Raw genomic sequence first — 27479 nt, 5'->3', positions numbered from 1 at the left:
CAAAAAATGTTTGAACATAACACACATTTTTGGTATCATTGTAAATTTTTTCAAATATCTGAAAGTAGTGGAACCAGTCAAAAAAATAAAAACTGCGATTTTTGGCACTTTTCTGCACTATCATTAGAACAAATAAATGCAAAGAAAGACCATTATGACAACCCTATCTTCAGTCTAAGTTTTACAAAGTTTTTTTTGCATTTATTCGTATTTGTTGCAGTAATAATGCGGATGAACGTAAAAAATGAGTTTATAGTTTTTTTAAACCTGTTTTATCACTTTTAAAAATCTGAAAAAATTCACAGTGATAAAAAAGTAAGTCTTTTATGAAAAAATTTTTTTTTCTAGATAAAAAAAAATTTTTTAATGTCTAAAAACTTGAGTTTAGTACCAGAAACTTCGAAAAAATTTTGAACATTTTTTATCTCAAAATTGCATTTTTAAAAATTTTTTCACAACTTTTTGAGCTAATTTTGAAGTGTGGGAGACGTCTGAAATTAAAAAAAAAAAAATTATAGAATAAACGGTTTTTGTGATGGTGCATAGTAAACAATTATTGTAGAAAAAGCATACTTTTTTCTATTACCAAGAATTTTTTGAGATTTTTAAAAATAGTGGAACAGTTCCAATAAATTTAAACCTATTTTTGGCATTTGTCCACATAAGTACTATAATAAATACGAGTAAACGCGAAAAAGGCTTTGTATACTTATAATAGATTTTTATTAATGGCTTAACGGAGATTTTTCTATGTATTGTGTCGTTAAAGCAGACAAGTGTCAAAAGTTGCATTTTTTTTATTTTTCTAACTTGTTTTACCACATTAAAAAATCTGAAAAAATTCATAGTGATACAAAAAAATGTGTTTAATGTTAAAATAAGTTTTTTGCTATGCCATTTAAATAAGGATTTTGTCTTAGCTTTTTTCACATTTCAAAAGTCTATAAAAAATTTTAATTAAGTGCAAAAAACTTAGAAAAAAAGTTTGAACATTTTTTATTTAAAAATTGCACATTTATGAATTTTACATAATTTTTAAAACTAATTTCAAAGTGCGAGAGACGTCTAAAATTAAAAAGAAAAATGTATAAAAAACTCTGTTTGTAATAGAATGATAAAAAAATTATTTTACAGAAAACATACTTTTTTCTATTACCTAGAATTTTTTTAGATTTTTAAAAGTGGTGGTACGGGTCTAAAAAATGTAAACCTCCTATTTTTGCATTTATTTGTGCTAGTTATAATGCAAAAAAGTACCAAAAATTCAGTTTTTTTTTTTTTACTTGTTCCACCGCATTAAAAAATCTGAGAAAATCTACAGTATTCTAAAAAAGATGTTTTAAGCTACAAAAAATTTTTTTGTTGTACTAGTGAAAGAAAGATTTTTTTCTAGATTTTTTATTTAGTATTAAAAGTCACTAAAAATTTTAATTTAACGTTAAAAACTTCATACAAACTTTTTTTACAGTTTTAGTTGTAAAATTGCACTTTTATGAATTTTTCACAATTTTTGAAACTAAATTAACAGTGCCAGAGACTTCTGAAACTAAATAAAAATTCTTTTAAAAAATCCCGTTTTGTAAAAAGGTAACACAATAATTATTTTACATCGAACACACTTTTTTCTATCACCTGAAAATTAAAAAAATTTTTAAAAGTAGTGGAAAAGGTCTAATAAATTCAAATCACCTATTTTTGGTGCTTTTTCACATTGAAACTACAACAAATACAAGTAAGTACGAAAAAGGCTTCTTAAAACCTGTACTTATAATTTATTAATGGTTTTACGAAGACTTTGTGCATTTATTTGTGGTAGTGACGATGCAGAAAAGTGCCAAAAATTTTAGTTTTTTATTTTTTTACTTGTTTTACCACATTTAAAAAACTGAAAAAATCTACAGTGATACAAGAATTTGTTTTATGTTACAATAAATTTTTTAGTTTACTAATAAAAAAAGATTTTTTTTCTAAATTTTTTGTTTGATTTTAAAGTCTTTGAAAATCCTAAATTAATGTCAAAAATTTTGGGAAAAATTGTTTACATGCAATATTTAAAAATTTTACTGTTGTGACTTTTTCACAATTTTTAAATTTAAATTAAAAATTCCAGAGACGCCTGGAACAAAAAAATAAATTTAAAAAAAAAACCCCGTTCTGTAATAATGTGACAAAAAAATTACTTTAGAGCAAACATTTTTTTCTATCACCTAAAATATTTTTACATTTTAAAAAGTGATGGATCGAGTCCAAAAAACTTTAATTTCCTATTTTTGGCGTTTATCTACATTGTAACTACAACAAACACAAGTAAGTACGAAAAAGCTCCTTAAAACCTGTACTTACATTTTATTAATCGTTTCACGAAGATTTTTTGCATTTATTTGTAGAAGTAATGATGCAGAAAAGTGCCAAAAATTGCAGTTTTTTTTTTTTTTTTTTTTGACTTGTTTTACCACATTAAAAAAATCTGAGTGTTACAAAAAATTTTTTTGTTGTTGTACTAAAAAAAAAGAATTTTTTCTCAATTTTTTTTTTATAATTTTAAAGTCTCTAAAAATTTAAAATTAGTGTCAAAAACTTTGGGAAAGTTTTTTTACATTTAATATTTAAAAATTGTACTGCTGTGAATTTTTCACAATTTTTAAAATTAAATTAAAAAGGCCAGAGACATCTGAAATAAGAAAAAAAAAAAATAATAATAATAATGATAATAAAAAAACCTCGTTTTGTAATAATGTGACAAAAAAAATATTTTACAGCAATCACACTTTTTTCTATCACCTGGAATTTTTTTGAATTTTAAAAAGTGGTGGAACAGGTCTAATAAATTTAAATATCCTATTTTTGGCGTTTATCCGCATTGTTACTACGACAAATACGAGTAAATGCAAAAAAAGGCACCTTCAAACCTATACTTGAAAATAGTTTTTATTTATGGTTTTACAAAGACTTTTTTGTATTTATTTGTGGTAGTGATAATGCAAAAAAGTGCCAAAAATTGAACCTCTTTTATTTTTTGACTTGTTTCACCATATTTATAATTCTGAGAAAATCTTTAGTGGTACCAAAAATATGTTTTGAAAAAAATTTTGTTGTACTAAAAAAAAAATTTTTTTTCTAGATTTTTTATTTCATTTTAAAAGTTTCTAAAAATTTTAATTGACCGTCAAAAACTTCGGAAACAATTCATTATATTTATTATTTAAAAGTTGCACTTTTCTGAATTTTTCCACAATTTTTGAAATTAAATTAAAAACGCCAGAGACGTCTGAAATAATAATAATAATAATAAAAAAAAAAAAAAAAACTATGTAAACCCCTGTTTTGTAGTAATATAACAAAAAAATTGTCCGGTAAAAAATGGTTCCATAAAATCTGTATTAAAATAGGTTCTTGGTAATAGTTTTCAGAGCTTTTTTCTAGAATTTTTCAAAATTTTGAATGTCTCTGAAAATTTGAATTTGCCATATCTAGTGAGAGAGGCTTAGAAACCTGAAATTTGGCATAAGAACATTTTTTAATACTATTTTTTGATCTACAAAGTTCAAGTTGAACAAACGCTGGGGACACTTTTACCCACCATTACCCAGCTAGATCCTTTACACTGTTTTTCGTTAGCTATGACTTCTCCTTAATTAAAAATGTTTTTAGCTTTGACTTTTCCGAATATACTATCTTGGGCATTATTTATTTTGTTAACTTTTTGTGAGTTTACAGAGCTAATGAACACTTAAATATTACAACCATGATAAAATTTAATTGAGCTTGTGACGTTCATTCCATGCAATTTAATGTCTTTTTATTGAATTTCTTTAAAGCACCACCTAAAATACATAAGCTTCAGCGTCAAGGCGTGAGTAAATTATCTTGCGCCACATCAAACTTACAAATTCTCCCCAGTTCCTACTGTTATGATACGATGTGCTGACGCAGACTCTACCATTTTCTAAACTTTTTCTTGATTCTAGAAGTAAGGGGCTGCCCATATCGATTCTGGATTCGTGGCTTATCCTTCATATCACATGGGTATGCCTGTACTACTATGTGTCTTCATAAGAATTCAATGCGTACACGGGAAATCTTTTTGCGCGCCCTTCGGCAGATTGTTGCTGTACCTGCAATTTTTACACCATTCTCTGCATCACTTATCTTCATCCCTCTTCATCTTTTTCGATTTCAAACCGTCTTTCTTCCTGACGCATATTTTAAGATGAAAGCTCGAAATGTTTTGAATACTAAAATATATTGACGAGCATATTTCATGATGTATGAGCACGCAAAACGTAAAGTCAAGTCCACTCGGTTTTTTAAAAATAATTTCTTAAGCATTGCAACTAAAAGTTAAAAATTAGGGTGTAATTATTCCGTTTTAAACGTATTAGCGCATTTTAATCTCTATATAAGGATGATGCAAAAAATGTGATGTTTATGTATTGAGATTTTCACACATTTGTTTAAAAAAAAAGTAACATCTACACTTCGGTACACTGCATATTTTTTCAATGTGAAAGTTTATAGATTGTATTGGCTGAATCGATACGACATAAACTTTTTTACCATTGTTAACTCATTGTTTATTATTTTTATTAATAATTTATCTGGGGTGATTGTTGCCAGAGCACGTAAATTCACCAAAAGAATTTATTTCCCTTTTAATCCGAGCTTTTACTCTTGTTCTACGGGTGCACGGCAATATCGATAATTTCCCGGCGCTCTATTATTCCAAGAGTTTTATGCGTACACTGAACAATCGCACAGCCTTTCGGTCCGTAATTCCTCCCTTTCTTGGTTTTGTTTCGGAACTTGCACCTCTTTCTCACTCCTCTCGATGCTCGTTACTGTTCTTGCTGTTTCAGCGTTTTAAATGATAGTAACGTGTTTCCATTTTTGAAATGTTTTTGCCAATACGTCTTGCATTTTTATGTATTTTCAAATTAAAAAAAAAAGAATTTTATCAAGTTTTAGTGTATTCTTAGTGTCATGTTGTTTTCGTTGTTTGTATTATATTTACAGTTAAAAGAAAAATGATGGTCCCTGCTTCCCCTGTGTACATTTGTTAGAAAAACAATTTTGTTAGTTTTATTACCATCGCTGAACATTATTAGTTACTTGCTTTATAATTAATGTCAAGGATGTTGCTGGTCAAAGTATTACTCCATTTAAATCGTTTTATTGATATTATTATTATCATTATTATTATTGTAATTCATTGTGTAAAGTAATTATTTTCTGTTAATCACTCTTTGATTTAAATTTATGATCAATAACACATCTAGTACGACATCTGTATGTTTTAAAATGCATATCTTTGTTATCTTGCCAAAGTGGATGATCCGTAGTTTTATACTGTGACATTTGTAGTCGCTTCAATAATCGCCACGCTCCTCTTACCCCAAAATCATCCCTCCTACATAGGCTTCCCATCAGACATCCTCATTCGAAGTCCTCCGGTGTCCGCCCAGCCAGTCGCCACGGAATGAACTACAAGCCGTACGAAATTAGATTCAATAACGCAGCCGAAAGCCAATCAATAGCCCGTAGGAGAAGCAGGCGCACAGCCTATACGGCAGGAACTGCCATTTTTCACGTCCAAGGCGTCCCACGTGGATTCCTCCTCTCTTTCCCTATTGTATATTGCCCCGTCCCCACATAGCTGTGGAGGAGGAGGAGGCGACACGAGATGATGAAAAAGCAGCACACGATTCGCCGTACGGTAATTACCTACGTGCACGGCTATACATGCTTCACGGAGGACGGAAAAGGTCGTCTGAGGTGGCTATACACCTACTGTTCGTGAGGAGGAAGAGGAGGAAAATCGCATCGTTTCATGCGGCTCACGAATAAGGCTGTCGTTGCAAAGGTAAGGACGATGGATGAGGGAAGAGAAGGCGGAGATAAGCTCGTTTGATGCGGCAAAACAGTCTCTGCCTCCCTCACCTCTCACTTTCCCTTTCTCGTGAAGCCTTATTTATCCGATGGTTAAATATATATCCAGAGAAAGTTTAACGAATTTTCGTGGCTGCTACGTGGTCGGAATTAAAAAATTGTTGGCTCGATGCCTGAGAACTTTGGACGATGGTGTATTGAACAGAGACGAGTTTTTTTTGGTGATTATCATGGAAAAGTATTGTATTAGTACGGTTTGGTTTCAAAAAAAAAGATGTTTGATTTCGTTGGATGTATAATCGATCACCCTACCCAACGAAAAACATTACTTTTGTCCTGACAGACCAGACTCGTCATTTCAACGCTAAGTCGAAGATAATGTGATTTTTGTTAATTTTTTTCGCTGAAAAAAAAGACTTGGTATATTTACAGTGTACTAGCATGCGCTTACAGAAAATATATTTGACCTATTAATATTTGTTGTATAAAATTTTACCGTTAGATGTATCAAATCAAATGTTATGTATTGATTAGGTGGAAAATAAATAAACAGATCGTTAACTGAATATTAATTCTGATTGAAATGACAAATCTAGTCCACCAAAACTTTATGAGGTTATAAATTCTTTAATTGTCGTGGTTTTAGTTTTATCGTAAAATTGATACTAGGAAAGGTAAAAATTGAAAAAAAATTGTGAGATTTTATTTTCCAAGAAAATGAAAACATCCAGTTCGAGTAATTTACCAGCAAATTATTTTCGTCACGCGTTCTATTAATGCATCATATAACATTTTGAAATAACCGACTTACATGCGTACATTAAAGTGATTGATGAACCAATGGGGAGTGCGGCCTGTGTACTTTATCTAAGTGGTTTGTGATATGTGAGCTGAATAAATCTAATTTGCCTCAGGTTTAATGGATGATGAGCAAGGTTTTTTTTCTCGTTAAAAATATTGTTCTCATATCTCTGAGTCGTTATTACTATATAATTGAAACATATGTTAAATTATGAGATATTAGACAACGCTAACGAAGAATTTTTTTAAATCTTATTCAAAACAAAAGAGTGAACTCGATGTAAAACATGATGCTTAAATAAATACATAACTATAATTATATTTAAGATAATGAGAAAGTTATAGTAAGAGTACTAGTTGTTTGACCCGCCAAGAAGTAGAATTTGTATTACAAATGTAGATTATTTATATTTTTAAACATCTTCAACCGGCATATTATTCATAACTGAAATACGTTGTGCACTGATACATTTTTTATATCTTAGAATTATGTTTATGGGTCAGATTTAATGCTTATCACAAATAGAAAGAAAAATTATAGTTATTTGTTGTTAAAAATTTTTTTTCTTTATTAATTGAACTATATTTTGCTATATTTTTAGGTTTTTCGTATTTAATTAACATCGTTAATAAAATTCACTTAATAATAAGGATATGCACTATTAATTGTATTATTTATTAATTATTTATCCATTGAATATAATTCACTAATGACGTATAAATTAATAAATTAAAATAAATACACTTATTCTATTGTAGAAACAGAAAAAGTGGTAAAAAATTTTTGCGATCTTATGTCAAAAACTTATACATGTAATTAAAGTTGCACTGCTATTAAAATTAGTAACGTTACTGAAAAAATAAAATCTAACATTTATAAAAATTGATAAGTATTGCACGGATTTTAATAATTGTAAATTAAATTAATTATCATGCAATGAATAGTAATACAAATATTTAATATATGGTCCCATAATAGTTTGTAAGTCAATATTTTTTAAGTTACTAAATTATTAAATTTAAATTAAACTATTATTAAAAATGTGAATCAATAAATTTTAATGTTCTGCTAACAAAAATGTTAATAGAATATTTTCATTATAAATGTGGATTTTTTGGATTTATACAATTTGATTTGATTGAATAATAATAATAATAATAATAATAATAATAATAATAATAATAATAATAACAATAATAATAATAATAACAATAAACGAATTGAATAGTGTTGATTCGTGAAAATTTATGTTTATTCAATGACACTTTATATTTTCAACACAAATTTAAGTTGGTTGTGTCGTATTTAAGTTCAAGTTAATACATTGTCAACTTAATTTCAATTGTTCTAATGAGTGTTCTTAAATTTCAATACATTTTAATTCCAACATCATTATTTCAGTAAATGTTGTATAATAATTTTTAATACAGCTTATTTATACATCAATCATTTTTGTAAAAATTTATACTCTTTTGGTCCAATAATTATAATTTAATACATTAAAATATTAAAATCCATGAGTATCGATCTTTAAATAATTATTAAGGATGTAAATTGTTTGAAAGTAAAGTATCTAAATTTTAGTATTACTGCTAAAAATACATCTTTATACAGCAGTTATTAAACTCAATGTCATGATTTATGAAGATTTATAAACATTTTATGAAGTGTAATAAATTGAATACAAATTTTTCGTGCCTTATTGTAACTCAAGTTATAAAATTATTAATAAGTTCTGTGATGTGAGGGAAAAAAATTATTTGTATTCGTTTCTTAAACAGTACTACCTGCAGTACCGACGCTGCTTCTGGCCTTCTTACTTGCTCTTATGAGGCTTTCAGAAGGAGGGTAAATACCTTTGGAAATCGTAGGCATTTTCTTCAAGTAAATTAAATTGGGCACTTTTAATTTATAGATTGCACATATTAAACAAAGACAAAGCTTTTTAGGACTACGTGTTTTTTTGTTGAAACTTTAGACAACTATGACTTAGTACCAAAAAATCGAGTGTCCATTCGCATTAATAAACAAATAAGGTAATATTAAAATTACAATTGATCAAAGTAGAAGTATGCAAGTATTGCGACTACATGCATGTTGTCGTAGCTCTCCTACTATGCCACTTGATGATTAACAATTTTTTTGGTGTTAATTGATAAGTCCAGTTACAGAAACCTCAATGAAGCGTAAAGAAGTAAGATTTTTGATACAAAAATACATTTATTCAACTAAAAATTGTCAACCAATACATTTTTCCTTACAAGGATCTACTGTTTACCAGCACTAACTCAATTTTATCCACAATCCTGCCAAAACAAACTGATGTTCCATCGAAACTTGTAATTTTCAAGCAACACAAGACGCAAACTCAAGAGTACAGGGACCGATTCGAGTTATAAAAACCAACAACCTGATACGTGACGACTCTCAAGCATAGACGAAAAAAAAAAAAAAAAAAAAAAAAAGGAATTGTAAGAGCCAGAGAACAGGGAAAGAGTCTAGGAGGGAAAATCGCCGGCGAGGACAATGTCGAGCAAACATTCCAGCGGCGAGTTTTCTCTTGCGAAATCGTGATTGAATCCAAAGCCAGCGCTTACATACGAACGACCCCCGTGGCATTTACGTATTTCGCCCGAGACGTTTACGCAAACGTATATGCAGGAAGCGTGGAAATAGTTTCCCTACAATGCACAAGTATGTGTAATATCTGCGCGGCATTGGAATGCCATGGCTGGGGTGGGCAGTAATGCCGGGTCCGTGCATGCACGCTCGCGCACACTGTAGGGCTCTTAAATGGGGAAATGCGGCTGTTTTAAGAACAAATGGCCGAATGCATATGCGTCTTATTGTAGTTGGGCTCGATGTGGTGTTTACGACTCGAACTGTGCGCGCTGGGTTTATTGAAGGTGTAGGTTGCGGGAGAAACACCGTCTCTCTGTTGTAATAATGTTGATTGAGTTTCAAAGTGGTAAAGGGACCCGAAATTTTTGTCGATACTCGGAAAATTGATTAAAATAGTTATAAAGGTAAAGACTGCGTATGGTAGTAAAAAAATATATGGTCGGGTATAGAATATAATTTTTATCGTTTGACGTGTTATAAATGTATATATACTTTTTTTTTTTTTTTTTTTTTTTTTTTTTAATAAGTGTTTGGTAATAATGTATTTTAGTTTGATATTACAGTAAATTGTGGTATTGTTTTATCCTTACAGAGTTTTGAGTGTATTTTAAACTCATTTACAAATCCTTTGAAAAGGCAGCTCAACACAACATCGGAGCATGCACCGCTGCAGTTTTGCAGGGATACATGGCTTTGCACGTATTTTAAAAGAATAATAAGTATTTAAGTATCTTGATATTTTTTACAAACTTTTAGATTTAATCGAGCAAAAATATTATTTTTAAGGTTTTTTTTTTATTTTATTTTTTTATGTTTATAATTAAAAATTTTTTTTTCAGTTTTGTATCGTTACTTTATTGGTACCAATAGAAAGATTTTAATGTTGAAGTTTTAAAAATTAGAAAAACTATTGAAATGAAAAAAATAGTATGAAATGGTAAAAAAATTAGTTCTATTTAGGTATGGATGTATTATTTTTTGTCGTAGTTTTTAATATTTATACAGAACACAGAAGCTGTAGCTTAATAAATAACAAGAATTGAATATCAAAACATTTTTCTATAATTTTATTGATATCCACACTCATAGATACCTATATCCTTCATAAATTACAAACGTACGTAAGTATTACTTTTTTCGTCATAATTCCTAACATTTAAATAAGTAATATGAGCAAAGCTTAATATAAAGTCATGCTCCAATAACCAATTTTTTATACTGTGTTATTATTGACTCTTGACTGTGGAGCAAGTGTTTGGAAGTTTCACCTTTGATCTTAATATAATGTGTTGTAGGTACAAGTTGATACAAAAAAATAATAATTTTGTTGGAAGCGATTGATTTTCAAAACTAATTGAAGAATATTAGAGCATTTTATTTATTATATCTAAAAAATTAATTGATTATTTTCATTTTTGTATATGAATGATATTTTTTGTTCTACTGATTAATAATCGTAAGCACAAAATCGATTTATTAAAATTAACTTAAAATTATTTAAAACTATCGTTAATACGTAAATCTAAGAGAAGATACAGTTTTTAAAAGTTTTATAAAAGGAAAAAAGCTTGGAAATGCGTAGAGCTGTTGACAAAGAAAACAATTGGAAAGAAAAAACAAGGATGGTTTGTGTATTTTTGAAACTTCGTAGCATTCAAGTAATTAAGTATTTATAGTTTAAAGTAAGCTGTTTACTATGGATATTTTAGATTTAAAATTTATTTTTTATCAAGATACTGATACTTAACACGAAAATTTCAGAGTTTAGTTTATTTAAATTCTTATACATTATTTTTTATTTTAAAGCCAAGCATTTTTGCAAATTAGTTTTTTCTGACGAAGAAAACCACCACTTTACCAATTTCAGAAGATGACGTACATTAAATATAACAAATAATATATTTAAAACTAAAATACTAAAAATATTTAACAACCAAAATTTCAAAATTATTGAACTTAACACTTTACGCTTAACAAAAAACGTTTTCTATTAGCAATTGACTTGATAAATAAACTAATATTTATTGCTTCATTGGTAAATATACATTGAAAATACAAAAACATCATAAATACACTACCTTATGTGAGCCAATCTGATGGGATGTTGGTAAACATTGACCATTTGCCACTTGAGAGTCTCGGCGAAGAAAATCGGCGTGGTTCCGAACATTGTTGTAATTAAAAAATTAGAAAAACCAAGTCCAAAAAAAAAACAACACTTAGCCTTAAAAAATACCAGTTTTTTTTTAATGATTAAAAATTTCTGTCATCGTAAAAATCTTAAAAATCCATAAAAAAATACAAATGTGCGTATGAGTCTTTGAAAAAAAAATTTCCTTTCCCCGTTCACATTCAATAAAACGCCCACCACATCGCAAACCATGTGCTCTTCTCGCTTCAGCCGTGAACTTGATAGGCTAGTGGCTAATGTATATTACATACAGTGACGATCAGGGTCCCGGCGATCGATACTGGCGTACTCCGCTGCTGCCACAGTTCCGAACATCTGCTCGTGACTTTTTATGGGACTTCCTTCTCTAGTTCATACGCTCTAGCTGACATGCGGACTTGCATTTGTTTTTTTTTTTTTTTACACGTTCTGACGAATCAAACTTTTTTCGATCAATTGTGTTTGGAATTTTTTTTTTCTTTTTTCGTTTCGTAGTTTTCAGTAGAACTAGTCGAACGTAATGAAACTTTGTTTCTGCAATTATTTGCTCAACTCGTATGACGTGCCAATGATAAAATGATTTGTAGCATCATACGAAAGTTTATTGACTACGTTCGTCTTTGGTTAAATTATTGTCGAGTTCATGGCAATTATTATTGCTATTAAGAAAATGCACAACTTTGTACCACTATAACATTTGATTTTTGTTTTGAACTTTGATTCAGGTATGCAGTATTCACTAAAAAAGTTGACTAGCTATGGAAAAAGGAATACGTCGGTAAGGCAGAGCGTGCACATCACACTCTTCTTTGTACGTCTGACTAGATTTCGCAATTAAAAGTACACCCAAGATTGTACAAACACAACACTGTCCCACTTCAAAGCACCACTGCACTTGCAAACATTGGAAAAAAAAAAAAAAAAAAAAACCCTACAGTCTCTCCAAAAACGTCCATCAATCAAACTGTCACATCTCAGCGTCCCAATCTCTTACACCCCGAGATCGCACAAAACACCCCAGCATTAAAAAAAAAAAAGTCCTCGATAAGAGCCACAGATTCCACTTGTACGAGAAAAAAAAAAAAACCTTCAACAAACAATCAACTGCTGAAACCAATTGGCCGCAACGCTGGGACATGTTACAAGCGTGGCCATCCGCACCCCCGTGCCCACCCTTCGAGCTCGCTCGCGGCAACGACCTCCCTGCACACCACACACAAAACCACGAGTCCTCGCGCGGAACAAGCCACGGCTAACAATAACCACGAGCTCCGAACAACAATACTAACAAAAACAAAAACAAAAACACGAAGCACATGTCGCCGCCACTTTGGTCGGGCACGTATACGCGAGCATCAGCCGCGAGCTTTGCTCCTGCGCCTGCGTGCCAAGTACGTACCCCTGCGTGTATACACACAGCAATAAAAACCAGCCATGGGGGGGGGGCTGATGCCGTGCAACGTTGCCGTATATACAGGCACCATCACCAGCAACGAGTACCGGGTGGGCGAAGAGGGGCCTCTCGCGGTTGCGCAAACCCGCCGGGGGCGCGAACAAAGAGAGTATGTACACACACACCAGCCGGCTCGCACTTTCGCCTTCTTTCAGGTATGATGGTACGTACTTATATATACCCTCGCGATCGAGAAAAAGTACAGGTACGCGCTTCCGCGATCGATACATAATGCATCTGAAGCTCGCTCTACTTTGCTGATGATGAATGCAATGCTGTTTCACCCCCCCCCCACTTTTTAACAAAAAACACGAGTACAAAGAGTACCCCCTCCATTTATTTACGAGCGGCTGATGGTGTACACCTATCCCTTCTTCTCTCCCGCGCCCGGTTCTGGGCTGCCCGAACGAAAGTGAAAGTGAGAGGGTGCGCGAGCCCCCGTGCAATAGTATATACGGATACGGGGGAGGTGTACGGATGATTGCATGGGTGCAGCGCGTACATGGAGTGTAGATACCCGTGGATGCGTATGTCGTAGTAGGTCCGAGCCCACTTGCGGGGATGATGAACTTGTGGCGGTGTACGTGGACTCCAGAGCATGATATACAAAGCGGGGGTTGCATTTGGTTGTGGGTATGTATAGGTATGGCTATCCAAAGGGGGTGTTATCGAGAAATAGAGAGAGAAGAGAGGAAGGTGTCTTTTTCGGATGGACGATCGCAACGTGGTATTCGTTTATATCCGCGAGGGTTGCCTTGCGTATTGCGCGGTAAACCCTGAGGGTCGGTAACGTTGTTACCTTCTTATCTCGCACCCCCTCGGTTTCTTGACTTGCGAGTTTTGTTCGCTCGATGGGGTCCCTTACTTGGGAGCATGGCTAACTTAATTTTGCTTGTGGGGCTTCGTGAGGGTTTTTCCAAGATTTAACTATACCAAAGAAGGTGGCGAAAAAGGGGTTGTGTGATTTTTAATTTACAATATTTAAGACGAGTTTTTGCGATTTTTGTTGCAAAAGTGAAGTGTGTTTCGGAACGAAGACCAACTTTTTATTTTCGAAATTTCCGCTGATGGAGAGGATTAGCTACAGCTAAATCTTGGACTTGAATAGGTCTACTACTACAGGAACACCTATGCAAGTGTACACGATAGCACAACTGTTGTGTGCAAGGTTTATTCGGAGAGATATAGCGAAGCAGATTGAATGTAGTGGTTAACTTAATAATTAATGGTTGTAAGTGGTTATTTTTAATAATTAACCATTGGTGTAAATAAATTATGGATACTCATTTACACTATCGACCTACAATCTCCAATTGTTTTTTTTTTTTGGACAATGATTCATACACTCCGTCAAGTCAAGGTTACATTATGTGTCAGTGTGCATGAATAAGGTTTATAGTTAAAGGTTTGGCAAATATGTGGAAAATACGAAATAACTGCATACCCCATGTCAAATCCAAAAGACTTCTTTTGTATGAGACCATCCCAATACAGGAGAGATGTAGCAGAAACGTGGAATTATTCTGAAAAAAAATTATTCGTGTGGTAAAATGGTCGAGGCTCGTATAAAACCAGAGTAATATGCAAAGTTCATAATTATTCAAAGATAAAAAAAGATCATTACTCAAAAAATGTCTATCATTAGTAACTTCCATCACTCGCTTGACACTAGATCAACGACTAATGATAGGCACTCCAAGTAGGGGTGCAAATATTTCACGTACTCCTACTATGAATAATTACAGTCCCCAAAAGCAACCCCTGCACACAAAGTACCCTGGCATCCAATAAACATACGTGTAAGGTACACGACATGCGCGCACGATAAGCGGATCAAAAGTGAGGTATCGATAGCGGAGATCGTATACACCCGAGCTTACGCAAAAAATATGATTATCCTCGATAAAAGTCCCTACCCCCACGGATGAGAAGGAAAAAAATGTTTCAAGTGCATTAAAATACACCCGGAGACGCCCCGCATCCGAAGATCGAATTTGAAACCCATCCGTAGCCCGTGGGAAGGAAGGAAAACAAAACAAGCCAATAATAGAGGGAGGAAAGAGCGTCAGCGTAATCCGGCCGATGTTTTTTTTTTTTTTTTTTTCTTCTCGACGCGCTTGGCATAATAATACATAAACTCTCGCGGAGAGATTAAGCACGCGTATCGGATTTTCCTGCGTCTGAGGAGCAATGAAAATAAAAATAAAAATAAAAATAAAAAAAATAAAAACATTGGGATAGGCTGCACGAGAGATGCTGATGCTCGGCTTTATCTGCCCCTCTCCACGTGTGTGCTTGAACCAGTTTTATTATCTCGAAACCTTATGCTCGCGCGCCCCAACCTGCACACCGTATATATATATGAGAGAGAGTGTACGCATAGTCCTCTCGTTTTCATTTTTAACTGTCCTCGCACCACACCCACAGCCTTGTGTGCGAAATTTATGCCTGATACGGCTATGTTTGCTCTGTATATGCGAGTAGTGTGTGCTTTGACGTGTCGAGTGAGCTTTATCATGGTTACGGGGTGGTAAAGGCAAGTGGGTACGTTGTATGTGTATGGTGTTATTTTGACGCTTCCTGGTGATGTGCCTTAACCGCAGGAGAAGGATTGCTTTGGCTAAAGTTTGCTTGGCACCACACGTGTCGCTTGTTTGTTTTAGGGAATTTGATTTTGATTTAATTTTGCACGCCTCAGTTGTCAAAACATTTATTGAATTGCATAATGTAGTCAACCTGTAGTCAGCATCGGAATTTTTTTTTTTTTTTTTTTGTCAAACTTATTGTCTGAAAATTAAAAAAAAAAACCAAACACTAGCCGTTTACACTGGGGCTTGGCTGTAAGCATTAGCTGTAGTATCGATGTAAACAAAAATTAAAAAGACGAGCAATGTTTCGTTTAATATGGCTCGAGACATGAAGATGGTTTACACGAAAAAAAATTTGAATTCTCATTTTTTTAGAATTCAAAACTTTTTCTTAAGTACTAAATGTAAGAAAAAAAAAAGTTTAAAACTAAAATACAGATAAATTTATTCACAAAAACTTATTTTTGAATTATTTAGGGAGTAGAAACTTTATTTCGTGTATTGAATGGAGTAAAAAAATTTGTAAGTTGGCTGCAAATGTAAGCCATTGCATGCAAAAACATTAATTTCAAAACAAGAACGTAAAATCTGATGGAGAAAAATTGAAATTTTAGTTTTGGTAAATCTCTCGCTCCCATGGAACTCGATTATTTGGGACCCTTAGCTTCATAATATATACTAAAACGAAGATATCATCAAATTTGAGCACTGTCTGATACGTTTTACACCAACACTGGACGATTTATGGGTGGTTTTACTATTTGCTATTGTAAAAACATAAGACACCCTGGCGAAACGTTTCATCAAAAATCGTTAACCATCAAAAAACCACATTTATTGTAACTTCCACCAATAGATTATCATAGCAAAAAAGAACCACTTTCGCCACCCCCAATAACCCAACTTTCAAAAACGTCGTTTTTTAACGAGTCACTCGCTCAACTCGTCGAAAACTCCAACCCTTCGTTGCCCGTACAATCGTCCACAAACCAACTCTCCACGAACGTAACTAACGCAGGGAGGTGTACGTGATAAAAAAAAAGCCCCCATAAATCAATCCTCCTTCCCGTAACCGTACTTACGAGTATCGAAATCGGCTGCCTCCCCTTCCTCCCTCGCAAACAAGACATTGGCAGAGAACAGCACGCACATGGAGGGTCGAGCCTTCCCTCATCCCCGGGTACCAACATACGTACCACTTTCTCTCTGTCTATTTCGGTGCGTGCGCGAGTCCTCGGCGAAATTCGTCGTCGATGAGGTAATGCAGTCGTTCAAGGGTGTACCGAGCGGTGGAGCAGGTGCCTGGCAGGCTTTTTCGATCACTTAAATAAGGACCTAAGCTCGAGCGCACCGGCGCAGCGGGTCTCGAGCGAGAGGAGTAGAGCAGTGGTGGTGGTAGTGGTAGTAGTTTGGGAGAAAAAAAAAATTGCATCAAATATTTACCCACGTCTGCGGAGGAAGACGAGTGCGAGTGGGAGGAGGAAGAGGAGAATGAACGAAGAGGAAGAAGAGGTGAAGTGACAAAGGGCTGACACGGCGAGGGAGAGTTCGAAGGAATGTCATCCCTTGCGAGCGAATTGTCCTGTCTTGCTCCCCCTTAGTTCCCCCTGTACTCCTTTTAGGCGTGGAATTGCTTTTTACGCTCGTGCTTTCGCGAGAGGAGGAAATTCACAGTCGGAAATTTACTTTTTACCTCGTTTGGAAGTTTGACTTAGGAATTTCGAGGCGGACTTTCTTTCTTTTTTTTTTTTTTTCTTCCTTTCGTCTGTCGAGAGTCTCTTGCTAGTTGAGGGATGCTTCTCTGGTCATGTAGTGCAGAGTGTGAGGTTGTAACTTTTACGGTGAATTTTTCAAAGTGTCAAACGTGTACTTTGGGGAATGGATGGGAGTACTTTAATGAATACTTTAGTTTGCAAAAGTGAATTTATGCTTTTGTAGGATTTTAAGGGGATGGACTTTGAAACATAAAGGATAATGTTTACAGTGTACAGATTTAATCGACTATTATTGGATGTTTCTAACGCTAATCTCAGCTTGCTTTTATTTCAAGTAACTGAAAGCTTTGTATTAGATGAAAGATAAAATCATTAATAATACGATGAGATGGAAATTGTGTAAATTATTATTGCAGTATTCTACAACGATTCCTTTTTCTACAGATTTTTTACTGTTACAAAAATTTTTACTATTAATTTGACAGTACTAATCACTATTATGTATAGCATGGTTATCCCTTGATAGTGAAGTAATACACATTTACAATTTAAGTGCAGTAATTTACTTTTTTTTTCTCCCTCAGTCTTCCAAATGTTGAATTTACAAAAAATAGAGCAAAAAATGTGTATCGAATATATGTGTGTATTATGTATGTTATCATTTAATATTTGGAAGTGTAAGCATACTTTTTTTTTTATTATTTGTTGTCTTAAAAATTGTGTTTTTCAGCACACGTCACTGCTAAAAAATAAAATTTTAATGAAAATTAATGTAAAAAACTTTGTATTATTTTTGATAAATAATTTGTTTATTTTATAGAATGTTTAATACAACTATCTGTATATTAGAAGCAGAACATTTTTTATCTTCTAAATAACAGTAACAGTAAAAAAAATTAATTAATAAAAAAACCTTAACAACACCTTTAAATAATTCATCGAAAAATTGTAACTAAATAAGTTTTTTTTTTATATTTTAAATACTTTCTATATTTACTTATGGGCTCACTCATACTTTTTTCCAGCTAAATTTTAGAATTATTTGATAAATTTCTTTACATAGCGTTAATTTTTTCATCATAATATGCTTAAGTTTAAAAATATTAACTCAAAATTTGTTAAATACAGTGTACCTTTGTAACTGTAGAATAAAATGTTACTATTTAATTAAATAGAAGATTTGAGAACAGAAGAATTACATGTTAATTATGAAATTGTGATACTTGACTAAGAATACATAATAATTGTGAAGACTCTAACTGCTAATTAAAACAATGTTATTAAATACAACATCATTAAATTGTATTAAAAAATACAATAAAAGTTTTGTCATTATTTTTTTATTTTGGAAAATTCATTCATGCAAAAATACTTTCATTTCAAAGTATATGAGTTTCATTATAAATTAGGTGTATTTTAAAAAATTTTTTAATTTAAGTACGTGAAAAGTAAAAAATTACATATCAATCTAATGATGGCAAACTTTATTTCGGTTTTTGATAAATAATTTTTTGTTTTTATGCTGTTTTACGTAAGTATTTAAACATTAGAAGGAGTATACTTTTTAGACATAAAAATATCTTCTTTTTTTTTACTCTGAACAGATTTTTTCTAAATAACAGTTACAGTAAAAAAATTAAAGATTTTATTGAATAGTAATTTTTTTTTAGATTATTTAAATATTTTTTTTTATTTACTTAGATTTTTATCCAGCTCGAAGTGGTAGAATTATTTCCTAAGCTCTTTTTTACAGTGTTAGTTTTTTTTAAATACATTAATTTAAAAATATTAACTCCAAATTTGTTAAATACAGTGTACCCTTGTAACCATTAAATAAAATAATATTATTTAATTTAATTGAATACTTGAGAAAATCAGGATTATGTGTTAAATACAAATATTGTGATATTTGAATCCTGAAAAAGTGACGATGGTGGAGACGAAGTATTTTTTTATTAATTATAAGATTATTTAATTTAATTAGAAAATATAATTAGAATTTTATTATTATTTTTTTTTATGACAAGAAATTTAACCTACCAAAAATATTTTAAATTCAAAACATATGAATTTTATTTTATTCTAAATTTTTAATCAAAGTATGGGGGGATTACGTGTCAATCTATTACGGACAACTTTCCACAAAAATCGTCATATCAATTTTGCAGTTTTTAACTTCTTTTGTTTGTTACAAATGTTCTTGAAAATTTCCAAAAATTCTCTTCTCAGTCTAATAAAAACTCTGTGAGTTGATAAAAAAAAAAAAAAAAAAAAAAATCGTCACTCCCTCAGCAGGTTACGTACAGCACCATGTTTATACACTCGAAATACTCATGACTCGATCGAAAAACAGAGAAAGACGGATTAAACGCAAAGCCCTTTCGTGCAGCTGCCGTAGCTCTAAAAATGCCCGAGCGATCGAAACGCGACCCGGGACGCTCTCGAGTTATTTATTTTCCATTAGCATCACAGGAGCGGGAAGCAAAAATCGAAGTGCGCCACGTGGACCGAGAAAACCGGACCGTGCGTTTTATTGACGAAATTTACGAACAAAAGTCCAGACCGGTGCCACGCAAGGGCCGCTTATATACACACTCCCCTTTCCGACTTCCTCTTGCCAAAAATACGATCCACGCGCCGTTTAAGAATATAATCCGTGAAGGAGGAGTGAGAACGGGTACGTATTATGTGTGGGTACAGCGACGAGGAGGAGGAAACCGGTCGTCGCGTCTTCATTTCGATGTTAAGTAAAAGCCGTGTCGCGTGCACTTATAACGAAGCAAAGGGAGAAGACGAATTTTTCCATTTAGATTTTTGCCGGGGTGGAAACCAGTACCGGCTTTTAAATGCAAATTATCTCATTGCTTTGGACTATTTTTCGGATCTCTGTTTGGATACGTGCCTCAGTTGTAGTTTTATTTTCGGTCTATACGCTGGTTGGGCGGAGCCCATTAAAATAATCACGATGAGCAAGCTTGTTATATTTATTAGAGATCGGGTTAGGATGGAATTATCATATGGGGGATAATGTGTAGGTACATGGAAACGTGCTGCGTTCACTTGACAGATGTAATTAAAATCACGGAAGGCACGTTATCGAGTACTTAAGGGTGATTGTGTGGTGCTGTTTTACTGATGAGTTCAATTTTCGAGGCTGAGGAAGACAGACAATTTTTACCGTAATTTAATAGCACGAGCGTGTTGGTTGATAAATGCTAGTTGTGATGTGATTGGGTCTCTTGAGCTTCATAATTTTATGGTCTCCATTCTCTATTGAATGATGTGCATTAATAGATAATTACTAATGAGTTGAAAAATTTATAAATAATATAATCGATCTAATACAAATCTCAAGAAAAACCTGAAACCTCATCGGGAATTTAAAACCATCATGCATCAGACAAATAAAACCTACTGTATAAATTGATTAAGTACAGTTAAACTTATAAAATTTATTTTTCCATTCCACATGAAAAGCTGATGCAAAACAAAAGCATGCCTACTACTTTTTCTTATACTTCTATATTTTTTTGTATTTTGGGTCACAAGTCACAATAACATATTATGTTTTGGGAAAATAAATTTTTTTTTTTTAGTTTCCAAGTACCAAATATTCATACACACAAAAAAAAACAAACAAACAAACAAAAAAACAAAACTGATAATGATGGAACAATAGGTTTTGCAGAGATTATCAAATTGACAGGAAATACAATTCTTATTTTTCATGTTATTGTGATGGTATGATTATCAAAAAACCAAAAACATGAGAAAATAGTAAATTTCGCCAGAAAAAAAAGAAAGAAAGAAAAAAGAAAAAAAAACAAGCCGATCAACAAACTACTTTCAACTGAAATTCTTTATCAATACTTCCAACATTACAATTCCAAATGAATAAACAAATAAAACTCTGTAGTAGTGCTCCCTCGTACCTGTGAACAGCCCATAGTATTGTAATTAAAACAAATAGCGGTCCACGGCAAGTGCGGAGTAACAGCCCCTGCAAATCAAATTACGCCAAAGTACACCTCCTGATCCACAAAAAAGTTGTAAACTAGATCCAAGTACACGTTCGCATAAACAAATGACACGAGCCGTTCCGTAAAAGGTAACTTTCTCAGCTTCGTCAAAGTCGCGGCCCATTAGCTCTTCCTCCTCATACGCGCAAAGTAACTCGCTAACGCTGACGAATAAGGGGACCCCTCCTCGCCCACCGTACCCATCTCGCTTTTAATTTCGATTACACGAGAGCGTCTCGCGAGACGCACCACAGCGACGATCCTCCGGCACCGGCGTGCGTGTACATCGCAAGACACCCCTTTGATTGGAGCCAGACTATCGCGGGAGCAGCCATACGCGCGTGCAGTTGTACGTACATGGGCGTCGGTGGCTCGCAGCTGATAAATATTAATAAGGGTGCGTATTAAGCGCCAAAGTTCGCCGGGGCGGGTGTGGGTGGAATATTCGGGCTTAGGTGCGTGTAAGTACACGCGCTGCAGGCTTGGGTGTACGCACGCGGAGGTATGTGCATACACGTGTGGGGTAGGGGGTGGGGGTGGGAATAGGCGGTCGTGGGTGTGCGGCTCTGTTTTATGGGCGAAGCGTGAGAGAATGTACACGTATACGCGAGGATCGCCATTATTCGTACGGATTTGAGATTATGCGGGAGTTTTAATTAAAATTTGCTTCGGTGTGGTTGGCTGTTGTAGGGAGAGTGTTTTTGAGAAATTGGGAGGCTGTTTTATTGATAAAGTGATTTCGACGGAAAGTCAATGGTGGATGGTAGTTGTGGTTATTATACTGCAAAGGAGGAAAAAACGTCCTCGTATAGCTCAAGTGATTAAATAATGTTACACAGTACGTTTTACAAGTTTGTCGTAAAAATATAAATACATGTAGGAATGGAAAATATCTCTCGATTCAATACTCCCGAGATGTAGAGTAATCAAAAAGAGAAGTAATGAATCATTACTCGTTTAGTAAAGTGCGATTTGCTTAGTACTTAAAAATTTATTGTGCTTGCCAGAATTTTACCAAGTTCGGTATATTATGTGAACATGGTGCAATGCAACAATTTATGTGCAGTATTGTGAGATTAAGGTAATAAATTTTTTTTTTTCGATATTTCCAGAATTTTAAAAACTTTCCGACGAAATTGCATTGTATTAGTCATGGATTCAAGTAAGTATTTTTTCTCCTGTGTTAATCTTACCTCATTTTCTATATTGATCTCACTTTATGTCGATCAAATAAAGTGTGTATTTTTGAAATATTTGTCTACTTGTACGCGTGTGCGTAGGTGGTGATTCAAACAAATGTTTTGACTGGAAATTCCGCTTGTGCATGACTATTCATTGAACTTAGCTTTTAAAAAGATTTTAAAATCTTCCGATCATTGAAACCCCCCTAAGAAGGTATACTTATTAATTGATTAAAATGAAATGAAAAGTATAAAACTTTTAGAGAAACTTGTCGTAATTAACGCAACGTTTATAAACAGATGCTATACGACTATTGAGGTGAAATTTTACGTACGAAAAATCAGGATTTAGAAGCTGTCAGATAGTAACTTCATATTATGTGAAAAAAAATATTTTTTAGTGACAGGGGATTTTTCCACGGGACCTTAGATTTATGTACAATTTTTCGTATGTGTAGAATACTATTACTAACAATCTGAGCTGGAAAAAGTATAGACAAAAGAGTTTTTGAACAAGGAAAGTTTTTTTTCATCAATTGACGTAGCAACGTTCCGACCACATTAGTTTAAAATATCAAACAGCTTTTTCCTTGTTATTTCATCGAGTCAAAAATTTTCCCCTGACTCACAAAGTAAGCTCGCATAACATATAAAAACCCACCACTCTTCCACTCTATCAATCAGTGCTGTTTCGCTACTCTACTGAGAAACTCACAGTCATTTCACCATGGTCAAGCTACAAAGCATCGTAATTTTAGGTGGTAAGTACAAAAGAAAAGGTATAAAAAAATTTTTTCGATGAATGCTTTTGTTAATGTAATAATTAATAGTAAAAATTTTACGTCATATGGATGCATGAACTTTACAGTCATCATGTTGTGCTTCGTGCTGTCAAGCGAAGCTCAGAGGAAAAAACCGTGCGATTGCGCAGCTATTACTCTTTATAAACCTGTCTGCGGTACTGATGGACGTACATACGGCAATTCCGGACAATTAGGTTGCTACAATAAGTGCAACAACAAGAGTAAGTTGATTTTATACTTTGTTCTAATGATAAGTATGTAAAATTAGACGAAATTAGACTGCAACCAATGCATTGGTTACACTTTCTTCAACAGATAATAATTAAAGATATATATTTATTGTACAAAGAAATGAAATGGCAATTTAGTTATATCTAACGACGTTTATTAATTTATTTTTTGTAGAAGTCAGAGTAGCTCACGAAGGACGTTGTAGGAATTAACAATTTGGATTCTATGGAGAACGAAATCATACGGAAAGCATAACATTGTCTGCGTGATGATTTGGAAATGTAACTTAAAAAGTTAATAAATGTATTTGATGTACAAAAGCTTAAAAATTTTTTCGTATAAAACTTTACAATGTCTTATGTTACGCTTATATTTGTATTACCGAACACCAAAATACATAGAGATTACTTTGATACTCAGCACTAAAAGAATAGAATATGATATTAAAATAGTAAGGTGTGCGCGTTCACTATTATAAGCTCATTTTTTACAGCAAGACTTAATTTTTTCACAAATTCAAAATAGTCATACTGTTCTTGAAATAAAAAAATTTTGAAATTAGCATTTTTTAAGAAAATTTATTTAATTCATTTAATTCACAGTTCAAACTTGATGATGTATATGTATCCATATAGTACGACCTAAAAGAAAAGATTGTGCATAAATTTGGTTTTAAAGTGGGTATTATCAATTTTTCTACAACTTTTTATAATTTTATGCTATAATGTAAGACTATTTACATGATTTATACAGAATATTGGTACTATAAAAATTCTTCAAACTGAAACTAACTTTTGAGGTGGATAGTATCGCTATAATACCCTTTTAACTTATGTGTGTAAATAATTAATGAGAATTTAAAAATAATTAGATTACAAATTTCAAATTAAAAGAAAAATGAATCTTCAATTAAAAAATAATTTTTGATAAACTCGAATGAATGAATTGGACATCATATGTATCAAAAAAAAATGTACGTGTAATCTTAGATTTTCTATATTATTGCCCTTTCGTGTACGATATTTTGTTATTGATCAACCAAACTGGAGGTCGAGCTAAAAACAGTATAAATAAATAATAAATTTAAATTTGATTTAACCCATAATGTTTACCTAAATTTGTCTTACGATCATCATGTCGTTGTTCCATTTTCAGATGCATAAAAAAAAATTAATTTATCATTTCCGGCAGATCGGATCTCATTAAGTTTCTTTATGAAAAGGGAACTATAATTTCTGATTGATAAGAGTAATATGACATAAAACATAAACAAAAAATATTAAATATTCACGTTAAAAAAAATACAGATCAATGAATTATAAGAATTAGTGCAATTTAAAACCACAAAGATTTTTATGATCTTGAGGTAATGAGGGACAACTTAATTCAATTTCAAATAAATTATGGAACAATTGGTCCCCTACACTCAAAACATTATTATCATCAGCTGTGTGTATTTATTTAAGTGTTTCGTTTTTATTTATCGTAAAGAAATCGTCCATTATATTGCGTAAGAAACTTACTTGTTATATATAAACCGGACATTTTTTTCAACTCATCAATACAAGTTGATTCGTTTTTCTTGCGACAATTAATATAATCATTTTGCTATGGCCAAAGTGTGGAACATCATGCTTTTTGGTAGTAAGTAAATCAAAAGTCTGTCGTTCAGCGCAAGTTTGAAAATTATTTCACAATTAATTTATATTTTAGCGGTCTTAATCTGTTTCTTGTTGTCGAGCGAAGCTATGAGAGGAATACCATGCCGATGCAAAGATAGCGAAATCGATGACCCTATCTGCGCTAATGGCCGTACATTTCGTAACGTTCTAAAATTGCACTGCTTCAATTATTGCAATCAAAAAAGTAAGTTTGTTTTATGACTTTTTTAATAATAGTATAATGTTAGACGAGAGTAAACCACAGCTATTGTAGCATCGAATTTCCGTAATGATGTTTATATTATGTTGATTACACTTTTTTTTATTACATTGCTATTACATAAAAAGAATTTATTAGTAATTTGATACGTTTGATGACACACAACCAATATAACTTGTGTAAATCCATGAAAATTACGAACTGTACGTAATGGCCCTTTTTATTTTTGTAGATGTTAAAATATCTCACCAAGGACCTTGTTCAAAGGAATATTTTGGATTCAATAGTAACTGAACATAAATTTCATAAAAACTACTGTCCATGATTGTCTCACAAGTGAATTCAAAGAATAGATTTTAAAAAAAACCGAAACATGACTGGTCACCAATAATAATATTTAAGGTGGCTCATGCGTGACTCCGAAGGTATGTAATAGCTATAAAACGATTAATTGTATATTTTCGTACACTAGAATAAAGAAGTAAATGTCTTTTAACTATTCACAAGTGACTTGTTACTTGCAATTTGAATAGCATCACAATGAGAAATAAAAGCAGCTTTTGGAACTATTTCGGCTGCAATTGTGCATAATAGACAATGAAACATAACTTGATATCATCTCGGGTCACGTGTATTAGTTAGTTTTTATTGTTGCTATCCGTATAATAAATTAATATTTAAAAATGAGTATCTAATTGAACAGAGCTAAAACTGACTAAGAGAAAAAACTAAAGAGAATGGCCAAGTGCTTTTTTGAACGTCGTAATCTCCCAAATTATGAACTTAGGTCTAATTTTGGTGTCTATAGTTTGTATTAAGAATAAAATATTGTGCTATTTTCGGTGTAAAACTTGTTTATTTCTATAAGCGCTTACGTTACAACTCGATTTTCCAGTGGTGTATCAACACTGTACGAATAACCTTTCAAAATTTCATTTGGTTCTCTCGTTCATTGATTAACGCAAGAGGTACCTTTAGTTGTGTGTTAACTTTATATGTGTACTAAAAAGAGATTAACCACTTTAAAATGTAAAGTCGAATCTACAAAGAATAAGTAAAATTTTTAAATCATTTGAAGAAAGATATCTACGGTTTCAATATCAATACTATGGAATAAAACTTTACAACAATATTCACAATATGTTTTTGCCTACAAGAAGCTTACGACCTGCAATGGGTTGTATTTTTTAATCCATCACAACGCATTTTTTTAAGTAATAGATCTTAGAATTAGTAAAAAAGTTAAGATAATATACATTTTAGTAAAAATTAAAAAAAAAACAAAGTATGATTTATTTTACACACATCAACATTTTATCAGAATACTTCTTTTAACTCAAGAAAGTAATGTAAGTATGCAGAGACGTAATTTTAAACGTGTAAGAGATTTATTTCAGCTGAAAATGAAATTATTGGACGCGGAAAATGACTCGTGTAGGTGAGCAATAGGTAGATGACATAACAGGTAATGTATGGTTTGTTAAAAAATAAACACGAATCAAGTTCTTACTATTTAAAAAAAGTTTTTAATTTACCATGCTTTGTTACATATCTTCTTTAATACACGTTGATATGATAGTTCGCATATATATTTTGGTCATCATGAGATCAATATCTACTTACATTCTCCATCATATGCTTTGTCGACGACTGCAAATAGAAACAGAAACCAATAAATCCAATCATTTGTTTTTTTAAATCCAACACGTTTATTGCTATACATTATTAAACGTAATCAAGTGATCAAGTATATTTATATACGTAAGCAAGAGATCAAGTATATTTGTATACTCGATAAAAAATAACTTATCGTAAACGTCAATATTCATGATGCAGAGGCCAATAAAAATGTCCATAAAATATTGTTAGTCTTTTTTTTTATCTATTTTATGATAATTGTTAAAACAGCTTATAAAATTTACCTGGACCTGTGTTGTCGCACCGATTAAAACAATTTAATTGACCCACATTTCTGTATGTTCGATTGTCAGTACCGCATATGGGTTGAATGAGATCGCTTGTTATACAAGAGCACAGCTCGTCGTTCTGAGCCTCGCTCGACAACACGAAGCACACTAAGATAACTATAAAATGATATTAATGTGTATCAATGAATTGGTGAATAATA

General features: G+C 32.4%; 2 protein-coding genes across 2 annotated transcripts in view; one reads left to right on the top strand and one right to left on the bottom strand.

Annotated features, from left to right (window-relative positions):
• The window catches only part of LOC106636435 (uncharacterized), a 250834-nt gene that overhangs the window by 108234 nt on the left and 115121 nt on the right, over positions 1 to 27479 (bottom strand). The gene's annotated exons all lie outside the window — the stretch shown is intronic.
• Positions 23128 to 23714, top strand: LOC106636487 (leech-derived tryptase inhibitor C-like). Its single transcript, XM_014348883.2, has 3 exons — positions 23128 to 23197; positions 23305 to 23460; positions 23645 to 23714. The coding sequence occupies exons 1-3, from the start codon at positions 23164 to 23166 to the stop codon at positions 23680 to 23682; spliced, it is 228 nt and encodes a 75-aa protein (XP_014204369.2). The 5' UTR covers positions 23128 to 23163; the 3' UTR covers positions 23683 to 23714.

This window comes from Copidosoma floridanum, unplaced genomic scaffold, assembly GCF_036245765.1.
Source record: "Copidosoma floridanum isolate Cflo_tuat_1 unplaced genomic scaffold, Cflo_Japanese_pri ptg000007l, whole genome shotgun sequence".
Lineage (NCBI taxonomy): Eukaryota > Metazoa > Arthropoda > Insecta > Hymenoptera > Encyrtidae > Copidosoma > Copidosoma floridanum.
This window is presented reverse-complemented; position numbering and strand designations above follow the sequence as displayed.

Coding starts and splice junctions, on each gene's coding strand:
- LOC106636487 (XM_014348883.2), top strand. CDS start 23,164: ATGGTCAAGCTACAAAGCATCGTAATTTTAGGTG. Junction 23,198..23,304: donor AAGCATCGTAATTTTAGGTG/GTAAGTACAAAA, acceptor TGAACTTTACAG/TCATCATGTTGTGCTTCGTG. Junction 23,461..23,644: donor CAATAAGTGCAACAACAAGA/GTAAGTTGATTT, acceptor TATTTTTTGTAG/AAGTCAGAGTAGCTCACGAA.